Genomic DNA, 12318 nt, shown 5'->3' with positions numbered 1-12318 from the left:
TGGGCATGCTGCCCAGCTGGGTGCCATGGGGAGGGAGTTGGAGGCACAGCCACTGCCATGGCTGGAGGCAGCCAGGTCTGCCCCTGTCTGGGGTTGGTGTGGTGGGGGTTGCAGCCCTAGCCTGGTATGGTGGGGAGCTGGAGGTGATGGTAGGAAGTACAGCCCCACCCGGCGGCAGAACCTGCAGCCAGGGAGGGAGCCTTGATCTCTCCTGGCCCAGCAAACGCCATTGTTCAGGACCACTGAGGGTGCCAGACAAGGGAGGTCCAACCTGTACAAGAACCAGGGTGGGCAGAGCCTAAACTGCAAAGATGTACCTCTTCGCACAATGTACAGGCAACCTGTGGAACTTCTTGCCAGGGGATATTGCAAACAATTCTAATAGGATTGAACAGAATTGACCCATCCTCCAGTTACTTGGTCATTCAGTGGCTAGAAGTCAAAACTGTCCCAGATGCAACCCTATGCTCTGGATATCCCTACCCTGTTACCCAGCCCTAGTTTCTAATAATCAGTGGATCACTTGATTGCCCTGTTCTGCTCCTCCCTTTGCAGCACCTTGCCCCAGCTGCTGGTGAAGACCAGGATCTGGGTTAAATGGATCATTGGTCTGATGCAGTATGGCTGTTATGTGCTGACACGTCTCTTCTTCCCTCCCTCCCTCCTCACTGCCAGGGTGAGCAGTCTCTCCTTTGGAGGTCCTAGAAGGCCCTAACAATTCTGGAGGAGGATCTCCTACAGGAAGGTGAGCTAAGAGTGAACAGTCTCCTTAGAGGTGGAGCAGAACAGGTGGTGAGATTAGTGACAGGAAGATTTTTCTGGGCTATTTTTGAAGTTCCTGAGGAAAGAGGTGGTGAAATCAGGCTTATTATATTGGTCCCTGTGGGTTAACTTCCTGGATCTTTTCCACTGTTATCCTCTGATCTTCCATCAACTGTCTCTCCAATTCTGGTGGCTATCCAAGCTTTGCCTTTCACAAAGGATTATCCTTCTGTAGCTGGATTTTGACAGCCGTCTCGAACTAAACCCATTCCCATGTCTCTATTTTCTAGATAATGAGATTAATTACACTGACTTGTCTCAGTGATACGTTTGAGGGACTGGTTACATTTTCTCTTTAGAGAATCAGGGAAGAGAAGTGTGCTGGCTTTGTTTTCTTGCTCCATCTTTTTCCAGTGTCTTGTATTACCAATTAGTATCTCAAAGTGTAACTGGACTGAACAGTCCTGCCAGGGACAGAAGATCACTTTGCATGTAAACTGCAGTGAGACTCAGTTCAACTTGGTCAGATTAGAGTTTTGAGCAAATAAACTTCAGCCATGATCGGACTTCAGCAAATGGTTTGAAATAACTGAGTAAGTCTACACTACAGAGTTTTGTTAGGAAAATGGCCATTTTCCTGACAAATTTAGCAACATCCACACTGCAATTGATTTTCTTGCAGAAGAATGCAAACGGTTTTTTTTCCAGCATTGCTAACTTTCATTCTACAAGGAGGAAGCCTTTTTTCAAAAGCTTTCACAAAAAGGCATGTGTGGACAGATTTCTTTCAGAAGAAGGGGAAAGCACAGGGGCCCTAGTGGCTGTTTCATCCATAGCAATCACAGCTTACATTCAAGAGCGTCCATTCAGTCTGGACGCTCTTTCAAAAAAGCAGATGTCTTTTTTTAATGCACTTTTGCAGTGTGGATGCTCTTTTGGAAGAAATGTTCCAAAAAACTTCTTCCAAAAGAAGCCTGTAGTCTAGACCAGTGTTTCTCAACCAGTGGTACAAGTACCCTTAGGGGTATTCAGGAAAAGCCTGGGGATATGTCAATACAACTGAAATTTGGAGAACTAAGTGTGTAGTGCTTTATTTTTGTATTTTTTGCACCCAAAAATTTCATCACCTGCCTGGCTTCAATTAAGGTTTTTTTAAACAAATGTATTGGAATGGTAGGAAAAAATTCATAAAACTGTAGGTACTGGGGGTACTTACCTCTTTAAAAAAATTACTTTATAGAAGACTGAGACACTAGTCTAGATGTAGCCTGAGATGCAGAGGAGTGTGTGTGGGAGGGGGGGTGTAAATCCATTGGCAGCAAACTGACAGGCCAAGGGAAGTCCCAGGCAAAGGGGGTACTAGCTGAGAACAATCCTGCTTCCAGGGCATGCAAGCTAAAAGGCGCATCCTCTCTAGGAATGGGGCTTAACCAATACTCCAGCCTGGGGCCTGACACACAGATGCCTGTACTGGTAGGTCTCTAGAAATTTAGCTGTGCTCGGAATAACACTTCAGTCACTTGCTGAAGTACAGACCTGCCGGTGACTCAGCAGGCTCCTTATTGAAGCATAAGGGTTTGCGGGGCTGCCTCTAGGCTGGTGTGGTGGGGCTGTCACATGGCTGGCTCATCTTGGGCCATGTAAATGGTGCTTCCAGCAGCTCCAGCCCCAGGGAGCTTGGATTCCCAAGTGAGCCGTGTTCCCGCAGCAGCGTGACTTCTTGCTGTGATGTAGCCAGTGCCTATGTCTGGAAAGTAGCTTACTGCTGTAGCAGGAAGCCACCTCACGCTCCCCACTTGGGCTGTGCAGGCGGTGTGGGCTTTGAAGGGATGTTAGCAAACTGTCCTAGACCTGCATGCCTCACCACTGGCAAACAGCACGCACAGGCTGTGTTCAGAGCTGGGGTGGGTCCTGTGAGTGGCAGAGCTCCAGCTGCCTCCACAGGGCCCGTTACAAACACACAGCATCTTCAGCTCAATGAAGTGCATGGGTAGGGTTGCCAGGTCTTGTTTCTACCTGGACTGTCGGTTATTCGGGTCTCCCATCCAGTTAAACCCTATATGAAATATCCCATATTTCCTGTTTCCTTGGACAGAAGCCTGGCGGGGACAATTTTCCCCTGCCACTCCTCGGGGGGGGGGGGACAAGGGCGTGAAGCATGGGGCTATTTAAAGGTGCAGTGCCTTTTTTGCTTAACTTTGGTCTCCCCTTTGTTCTCAACTTTTCCCCAATTTTTTTGGGGGGGGCTAAACCATTTGGCAACCCTATGCATGGGGTAGGGAGGGTGACCTCATGGCTTGGAGGCAAGCCCCACTCACCAGAGCCCTTGCTTCCCTGCCCTCACCCTGGCCTATTGGCCCCTGCCCCAGGGTGGTGCCCAACCCCAGAGCTGGCCAGCAGGCATGGCACAGGGCCAGGGCGAGGCAGTTGGAGGAGGCAGTGCCTTTCTCAGCTTAAGAGACCCACCCCTGATGTGTTGCTGGACTGAAATGGTAACACAATTCAGCCTCTGTGGTAGCCTGGGCTCCCTGTGACGGAACTGTCCGTTAGGTAGTGGCTCCAGGCAAAGTCCCCCCCCATTCCAATGCAGTTCCCAGAAGGATCCTATTTGCTGCAGAGGAAACGGGTGTTTGCCGTAGCCTGGTAGGGACATCTCCCCATGAGTCTAGTGATCTCCTTCAGCAGGCAGTGGTGTCTCCTGAGACAGGGTTACAGCGGTTGGGTGACACCAGCCTTCACGTGCATTGTGCTCCCCTGTGCTCATGTCTTTTGGGTCTCTGGACTAGCGTGTGGAGTAAAACTAAGAACCCGACTGAGGTTCTACACTCCATTAATAGCGATATCTCTAATAAACTGACTGCCGTGTTCCAATTAAGACTGAAGACTAAATTTCATCTGAGCACAGACATCAAAGCTATATACATAAAGACAGGGAGTGGGTTAGCCAGTCCATCTGTAATTACAGGGCCAGTGTGAATAGATGAACATCAAACCATTAGAGTCTAATTTGACTATCTAACGAGGAGCTGTGATGTTTTATGCATGGTGCCTAATTTTACCCTGGCAATCTCCTGCTATATTTAACATCATTAATCACTGATTCCCACAGGGCTGGATCCCTGATTAGTGTCAGATGCATCACGGGAGAAAGGGATTTTAAAAAGCTCTCGCCTGGCATTGGCACTGAAGCTGGTTCGGTGGCGTTGCTTTGAGCTGGCAGTGCTTGTGAACCAAGCGGATGAACACAGCACCTTCCATTCCATTCCTGTCCCCTCATGCTCTGCAAGCCTCTAGCCCAGTGGTTCCCAAACTTTGGCATCATGCCCCCTTGATTTGAGGAAACCCCCATGCCTCCAAAAAGCAGCAAACCTGGGGGGGGGTTGCCCTTTAAAGAGCAGAGCAGGCAGTGCCCTTTTAAGGCAGCCATTTTGAAAGTGTGCCTGGGATGCTCCATTCATTTTTTTTTTTACCAGATGGCCCAGGCTCTTTCTTGGGGGAGGGGGGCTGGGTTGCCTCATGACCCCTGGAATTTCTTCACATTCCCCAGGGGGGCATCCCCCCCAGTTCGGGAACCTATGCTCTAGCCAGAGTGTCTGCTGGAGTCTTGCTTGCTTTGCCTGAACTTCATAGCACGGGCAGGCGAGAGGCATTCTGTGGGCTGGGTGTGGCTCACTAAGCCTTTTCATGCAGCCCAAGACCACAAGGCAAGCTCCCTGCCTGTTGCAGCTGGAGCCTACTTGGAGAGTAACCAGCCATTTAAGAGCACATGCCCCAGGCAGGGTGGGGGACTTGGCAGCATGCATATAGGAGCTTTCATGATTGCACAATGTCCCCCCAGCCTAAGTTCCCCCACCACATGGGTGTGCAGAGGACCACATGGTGGGAACCTCTAGCCATTTTGAGCAGCCTGGGGCTGCAGCAGGCAGGGAGCCTGAGTCCTCCTTAGGCTGCTGGCCAGGCACCCCCTAAGATGTGCACGTCCCAGCCAGAGCCTGCCTGTGCATCCCATGGCCTCCTGCTCCAACGCTCTGCACCTCCCTCCTGCAGGTCCAATCTCCCTCCCAGACTCTGTGTCCCCTCCTACATCCCACTCCCAGGTCAGAATCCTCTCCTGCACCCATACCCCTTCCCCCAATACCTTGCCCAGGGTCAAGGGGTTGACCCTAACACCCTCTTAGACTCCACCCTCTCCTGCTCCCTATACTTCCCCAGTTCCTTTCTCTACCCTGTCCCCATTCCAGACCCTGCACCCCCTCCATAGAGAAGTGTGGCCCTTGACCACTTTCCAAAATCTGGAGGGGGGCATCAAATTATTGCCCACCCAAGTCATGGCACCATCTAACACTTTCTTAGGAGTGAAGTGCCAGCTGCCTCTACCATGCATTGCCATCTACTGGTCAGTCTTGGCCTCATGGTGGGGGGAGGGAGAAATTCAAAATAATACAAGTTTCTTTGGTCAGTGACCATGAAGCAAGAAATTGTCAGCCCCAGAAGTAGCGAGCTAACATTGTCCAAGTCAAAATGGACATCGAACAGCATGTAGGGAGAGCTGTCCTAGCATCTCTGCTTTAAAATAAAGCTCTTGTCTAGCTTTGCAACCAGAAATGAGTCTGTACAGGCCCTTTCCTGAATTCAATGTACCTGGATCCAGCTGAACTGCAACACATGCTGATGTGGCTGCCAAGACTCCATGATCCCAAGCTATTGCACTGCTGTGATGAAAATGTGGCCCCAGTGAGATCTTCTAGCAGACACCTTATTGACAACTTGATGAGGCTCCTCAGGAAATCACATTTCCAAAATTCAGCCAGCCAGGTCGAACACTTGACCTGAAAGCAAATCTAGCCATGACTAGAATACTCCTCTTCAGATCATCGAATGTTTTCTGTTGCTATCGCAACCAGGCATTGAGGTTTTTAGGTTGCTTTTAACTTCGATATGGCCAATTGGGAGTGTTTGCAAAACAGCAGAAAGCTCTATGGGCAGGCATCTCATACCTGCTATTCCCTGGATTCCAAACAATCTCCATAGACTGACTCACAGCTGTCCTCAGTCTCATCCTGCCAAAGCTGTAGCTGTATCAAATTTTTCAGCTCCTTGGCAGTTACCCAAAAAATCACTTCCTTGTTTTGAAGCAATGTTGTGTCTTGATTTCAAGCAAGCATTTCTTAAAGTTAAAATTCAAGTCCCCTGTAACATCCACACAGCTCGAATGCTCAAATTCTTTTAAATCTGGCAAAACTATTCATTTTGGCTGTTGCCAAATTGCTTAGTCAAAATGTGCATATTTTCGTGAGCTGAGGCTTTCTGCCTGTAGGGCTCCCTAGCGAATGGGTAAGTAATCCAACCTGCAAGCCCTAATCTCCTTGCAAGTACTGGCCCTTGGCATATCGACAGGTACCAGAGACCGTTCTAAATACTTAATCTTTCCCCGTCATGTAGCCCATCTTCCAAAGCCAATCTCCTCTTGCCGTGAATTGCTGTTGAATTTGTGACTGCTTATCGTCACAGCCTTGTTCAAATATCTCTGAGCTGACTTTCCCTGCCCTGCTTTGCTAATTAAACACCATTTCAGGCACCTCTTCATCTCTTGCACATGCCCGAGACAAGGTGAGTGAATTAATCTTATTGGACCAACTTCCATCAGTGAGACGTGCATTTAAACTTGCTGAGAGGCTTTCCTGGCCTTGATGGCTCTAAGCATCAATGGCTCTAAGCATCAAAGCTAATACAGGTTGAATGATCTTGCACAGGATAACCGGTTCCAAGGTGAAGGGGACCATCAATGCCTCTGCAGTCACAGGCCAAGGGCTGCAGGAGGAATGGTACACTTCCCTAAGTGGGAGGGGTCAGCAAAACACTCCAAGTGGTGCAGAGCTAGCTGCCTGGCCCCGCCCCTTCCAGGAGGACAGCTGCTCCTCCCTCTTGCCCAGAGGCCCATGCAGGCTGATGCCCTTAGGGCCAGGGAAGGGGGGGCTTGAGGGGTAGGGGGCTCCAGGTTTGTGGGGGCCAGAATTGGGGTACAGGCTTGCTTCAGGCAGCTCCTGGCCAGTGCAGCAGGGCTAAGACAGGCTCCTTTACCTGTCTGGGCTCCATGCCTGGCAGCTTTCGGGGTGTGGCAGGCACCTAGGGGAATCGGGAGGCTCCACGTGCTGCCCTTAAATTCCCATTGGTTGGTTCCTGGCCAATGGGAGTCAAGGACTGATGCTCAGGGCAGGGTAGCACAAAGCAGGGGGGTACCATGTAGAGCAGGACCTTCTGGCTGCTTCCTGGGCATAGGATGGGTGTGGACTACCCGCTTTACCCCCTGCAGCACCACCCCTAGGCTTCCAACAGCCCAATCAGCAAGTGACTAACTGCTAGGGTCCCTCTTCAATGAGGCATTCGGTCAGACACCTGGTCACCCTAATCTAGCTGCAGGGTTGGCATTGGTTATGGCACATGCTTGGCTGTGTACAAATTTCCCTGGGGGTGCAATTGATGGCAAGGCCTCTTCCAAACAAGAGCCTGGCCCCAGGGGCTGCCGACTAGCGGATGTTGGAATGGGGGCCAAAGAGCTGCCCTCAGACACCCTAGTTGGCTCTTGCCTGGACTTTGCTCTCCTCCGTAGCCTTGTCTGTTCCTGGCGTGGTCTGGCCGGCTGGCAGTCTTCCCTCCGTCAGAATCTTATTAGCTGTGTTTACATGGCAGGGATGTCAAGCGATTAATTTTTAATGGCTTGGTTTATTGCGTGTATGAATGGTTTAGTGAGTAATTTCCACATTTAAGTGATTAATTCCCCAGAGAGTGGAGGGACTGGTTAGCTTAACATTAATCAGGGCTTCAGCATGCCAAGGGGCCATCAATCAATCCTTGCTGCCAGAGAGTAATGTTAAAATACCTCCAAGGTACAGCGAGGTTAGGCAGCGCTTTAATTACTCTTCCCTCACTTCCAGCACTCGTCGGTCCCCACTATTGGCTTTGTTGCTTCTTCCCATGTGTGCCTTCCGGCCCCCCCTTTCCAACACGCAATCAGATGTTCATTAGGAAGCTGGCAATGGCATGTCAGATCCTACATAAGGTTCATGCTCCAAGGTCCATCCACCTGACAGAGCCGTGGCATTAAAATACCCCACTTCCCATAGCGGGTGCATACATTTACGGTCTTTGGTTCTAGCAAGGGCCAGGCTGAGGCGGCTGGAAGCTTCCTCCCCTCCTGCCTTGCTGCAGGGGCAGCTGCTCCTCCGGGCAAGAGCATAGTCTGTAGGGTCATGAGTTACTCCTCTTGCCCTGAGCTCAAAGGCTACAGCATTGCAAGTAACCAGTCTCTAGCAGTTGGTGCAAACTGAATAAGGCAGTTGAGTTTAGAAAGGGATTTAGTGGACCGCAAACTAAACGAGTCAGTGAGACACTGTTGCAAACATCATTGTGATGCATTAATAAATGTGAGCACGACACAAGGTCATTCTGCCGCTCTACTCTGCACTGATTAGGCCTCAATTGGAGCACGGTGTCCAGTTCTGGACACCATTTCAAGAAAGATGGAGAAGGTCCAGGGAAGAGCAACAAAAATGATGAAAGGTCTAGAGAACGTGACCTATGAAGGAAGACTGAAAGAACTGGGCTACCTTAGTTTGGAAAGGAGGACTGAAAGGGACATAATAGCAGTTTTCAAGTATCTGAAAGGGTGTCACAAGGAAGAGGGAGGAAAAATTGTTCTTTGGCCTCTGAGGATAGGCCAAGAAGCAATGGGCTTAAACAGCAGCAAAGGAGACTGAGGTTGGCCACTAGGAAACTTCCTGCCTGTCAGGGTGGCTAACACTGGAGTAAATTGCTTAAGGAGGTTGTGGACTATCACGGATGGTTTAGATGGTGCTTGGTTCTGCTGTGAGGGCAGAGGACTAGACTCTAACTCCATTCAGGTAATCTTAGAACACCAGAACTGGAAGGGACCTCGAAGTTAATCTTGGGGGTTCTGAGACCATGTTGACACTACAGTGAAGATGGCTGATGTTCCAGGGTTTGGTTGAGTGGGTCTGTACTAGATCCACTAAAACTCAGAGGGTGCCCCTGTCAGTACTAGTATTCCTGCTCCTCACAAGGAGTAAGGGAAACAGATGGAGGCAAAATCCAACATGGGCTTAGCTAGAGGAGCCCTTGAGAGGTTGGGGTATAACTAAAGCCCTTCACCAGGACAAGCTGAGGCTTCAGTCAACATGCCAGAAACATGAGTGCTAAGCTAGTTGGAAAACCTAGCTCTTACCACTGTCTGCCTTTAGTCACTGAGAAGGCCAGAATTAAGCCATAGGTGGGTCCCACCATGTAGCTCCTACAGATGCAGGACACTCAAGGATGTGGCATTTTGAATGACCTGAATGAAAACCACATCCCCCTAAATTCTGTCTCGAATGAACTTGCCTTGCCTGGGGTAGCTGGGGAAAAGAAGCAGCCTCCACTCGGACTTGGCCTGTAGCATTAAAAACCTGTCCTTGAAGTGGCACTTGAGTTTAGTCTCTTAGCTGGCCATAGAGCCTGGAAATAGCATAGACATTTATATCTGCCAGTATTTGAGGGCTGCTCAAGTCCTTCCAAAAGCATCTGTCGAGCTTCCCCTTAAGGGTCCCTTTGTCTTCAGAAATACTTGGGTAATTATTCTCGGGTCTGACACAGATATAAACAATCCACATACTAGCTGCCACAGTGCTGAGCGGCTCCCTAGCAGGGGCAGTTGACTGACTTAACAGCCTGGTCTCCCTTTCTCCTCGTTCAGACAAACCAAAATGGCCGAAGAAGAAACTGTCGCGCTCATCCTTGACAATGGTTCTGGGATGTGCAAAGCTGGCTTTGCTGGCGACGATGCCCCTCGTGCCGTGTTCCCCTCCATTGTTGGGCGCCCGAGGCACCAAGGGGTCATGGTTGGGATGGGGCAGAAGGACAACTATGTCGGGGATGAGGCCCAGAGCAAGAGAGGCATCCTGACCCTGAAGTACCCTATTGAACACGGCATCGTCACCAACTGGGATGACATGGAGAAAGTGTGGCACCACACCTTCTACAACGAGCTCCGTGTTGCCCCGGAAGAGCACCCTGTCCTGCTGACAGAAGCGCCCCTGAACCCCAAGGCCAACAGAGAGAAGATGACCCAGGTACAGTTGCAACTGTCTATCCTGTATGTCTTACTGTTCTACTCCTTGGCTCCAAAAAAGTGGCAGACCTGCCACTTCAGGGTCTGGCTGTCTCCACTTCTTTGTCTTGATACTGAGTGTCCAGGGACCTAGTTCACCAGCACTTGCAGGGCTCTAACCAATTTTTCTAGAGGAAAAGTCTCACTATAAATTTAACCGGTAGATGGCCTGGGGCGGGAAGAAGAGCTAAAACTTATTGAAACCTCTCGGGCCAAAGTCTATTGCAAAAGCCATTTAAGAAATACCTGGATGCCCATCACCACAGTGCCTGTGTGGTGTCCGCTGTACTGCACACCTCTTGCTGTTGACAGCAGAAGTCTCTTTAGGTCAAAGGGGAGACCAGTATTTTGACTGAGCTCAGAACAGTCTAATCTGTGTGACGGGAGGGATCACGTGTTGACCTCTTCTGTGCCTCCCTTTGGGGCATCTGGCATTGGCCACTGTTGGCAGACAGGATACTGGGCTAGATGGAAGGTTGGTCTGACCCAGTCTGGCTGTTATATTCTGTAATCCTTGACGTTATCTAGCGTTAGCCCTGGCTAGCTCCAGATACAAGGGGGAGCCTTGGGTCACAGTGTGGATGGTGGTTCCTTCAGTGCAGTAAGTCTCATTTTCTCCTAGATCATGTTTGAGACCTTCAACTGCCCCGCCATGTATGTGGCCATCCAGGCTGTACTGGCTCTGTATGCCTCTGGACGTACCACCGGCATTGTGATGGACTCTGGGGACGGGGTGACCCACGCCGTGCCCATTTACGAAGGCTACGCGCTGCCTCACGCCATCCTGCGCTTGGACTTGGCCGGCCGGGACCTGACCGACTACCTCATGAAGATCCTGACGGAGCGGGGCTACAGCTTCACCACCACGGCCGAGAGGGAGATCGTGCGTGACGTCAAGGAGAAGCTGTGCTACGTCGCCCTGGACTTCGAGCAAGAGATGGCCACTGCTGCACTGTCTGCCTCTCTGGAGAAGAGCTACGAGCTTCCCGACGGGCAGGTGATCACCATTGGGAATGAGCGGTTCAGGTGTCCGGAGGCGCTCTTCCAGCCCGCCTTCCTGGGCATGGAGACCTGCGGCATTCACGAGAGCACCTTCAACGCAGTCATGAAGTGCGACATTGACATCCGCAAGGACCTCTACGCCAACACGGTGCTCTCCGGCGGCAGCACCATGTACGCCGGCATCGCAGACCGCCTGCAGAAGGAAATCGCTGCGCTGGCCCCCAGCACCATGAAGATCAAGATCATCGCCCCGGTGGAGCGCAAATTCTCCGTCTGGATCGGTGGCTCCATCCTGGCTTCCCTCTCTACCTTCCAGCAGGTGTGGATCAGTAAGCAGGAATACGACGAGGCCGGGCCAGCCATAGTTCACAGGAAATGCTTCTGAATCCTGTTGCAAAACGTGCTGGGACAGTGTATTCCTTGCTGGGAGTGCTCCTTCCAAAACTTCCTAAGATGGCTTTAGACACATGCATTAGCTTGTATAAACCTAATTCAGTGATCACCTGTATAGGGACTTAGTGTGCACTTCTTACTGGTGATTCATCATGAGGGTGAAGTAAAATGTGAGGCTATGGATCTGTCACTAAGAGCACTCCATACTGTCCTTCTCGGGGCTAGAGATGAGATTAGATGTCTGGCTTTGACTCCATCTTGCAGCAGAGGGACTAATTATTCTATAACTCCTCTGTGGGGGCTGGCTGGGGAAACGTGAATTGCCACTGGTCTCGCTTCTGTACCAGTAGGGATTAAAGGGCCCGTTTGCTCTTTTTTCCCCCACCCAACTGTACCAACCAATAGTCTGAGTAGCCTCTAGCCCCATGTCTCCTTGTGCAAGCTGCTGTAACCATTTGCTGTACTGATCGTTGGGAAGGCGTAAGTGTGTATTGGCTTGCAAAGCGGAGAATTGTAACATGCAGAGACAGTCCCCTGTGACAAGGGACATGTGCCGATTAAATACTTGAAGTGCTTTGCAGGACTGGTTTTCTTTTGGTAACCGATGGATCAGCAAACATTGGAATTCTCACAAAGATCGCACCTTTGGTCCAAGGGCCTCCGGTTAGCCGTGCAATTGACATGCTCACTCTGCAGTGCCTGGGCAGGACTAAATGACTGACATTGCCTTGTTGCTGTGGCAGATCAGGGCATGCAGTCAGACTAGGGAGGGCTGTTTTGTCCTGACAACACCGCTTGCTTTTTAAGGAAACTCCAGTTTCCTATGGTGTTGTCTTGAAGTGTCAGTATCAGGGGCAGCCGCATTAGTCTGGATCCGCAAAAGCGACGGAGTCCTATAGCACCTTAGAGACTGACAGATGTATTGGAGCATAAACTTTCATGGGCATCTGACAAAGTGGGTCTCTGCCCACGAAAGCTCGTGCTCCAATACATCTGTT

At 50.6% G+C, this 12318-nt stretch overlaps 1 protein-coding gene across 1 annotated transcript in view; it reads left to right on the top strand.

The window, feature by feature from the left end:
* Nucleotides 1–11894, top strand: part of ACTL8 (actin like 8) — a 39744-nt gene extending 27850 nt beyond the window's left edge. The window contains exons 2-3 of the mRNA XM_014569564.4: nt 9512–9887; nt 10548–11894. Of these exons, the coding sequence (XP_014425050.2) occupies nt 9522–9887; nt 10548–11312 (1131 nt within the window). The 5' untranslated portion in view covers nt 9512–9521 and the 3' untranslated portion in view covers nt 11313–11894. The remainder of the gene's footprint in view (nt 1–9511; nt 9888–10547) is intronic.
* The last annotated feature ends 424 nt before the right edge of the window (nt 11895–12318 follow it).

This window comes from Pelodiscus sinensis, chromosome 24 (assembly GCF_052426305.1).
Source record: "Pelodiscus sinensis isolate ZL-2025 chromosome 24, ASM5242630v1, whole genome shotgun sequence".
Classification (NCBI taxonomy): domain Eukaryota; kingdom Metazoa; phylum Chordata; order Testudines; family Trionychidae; genus Pelodiscus; species Pelodiscus sinensis.
Note: the sequence above shows the minus strand (reverse complement) of the source record. Positions and strands in the feature narration are given on the sequence as shown.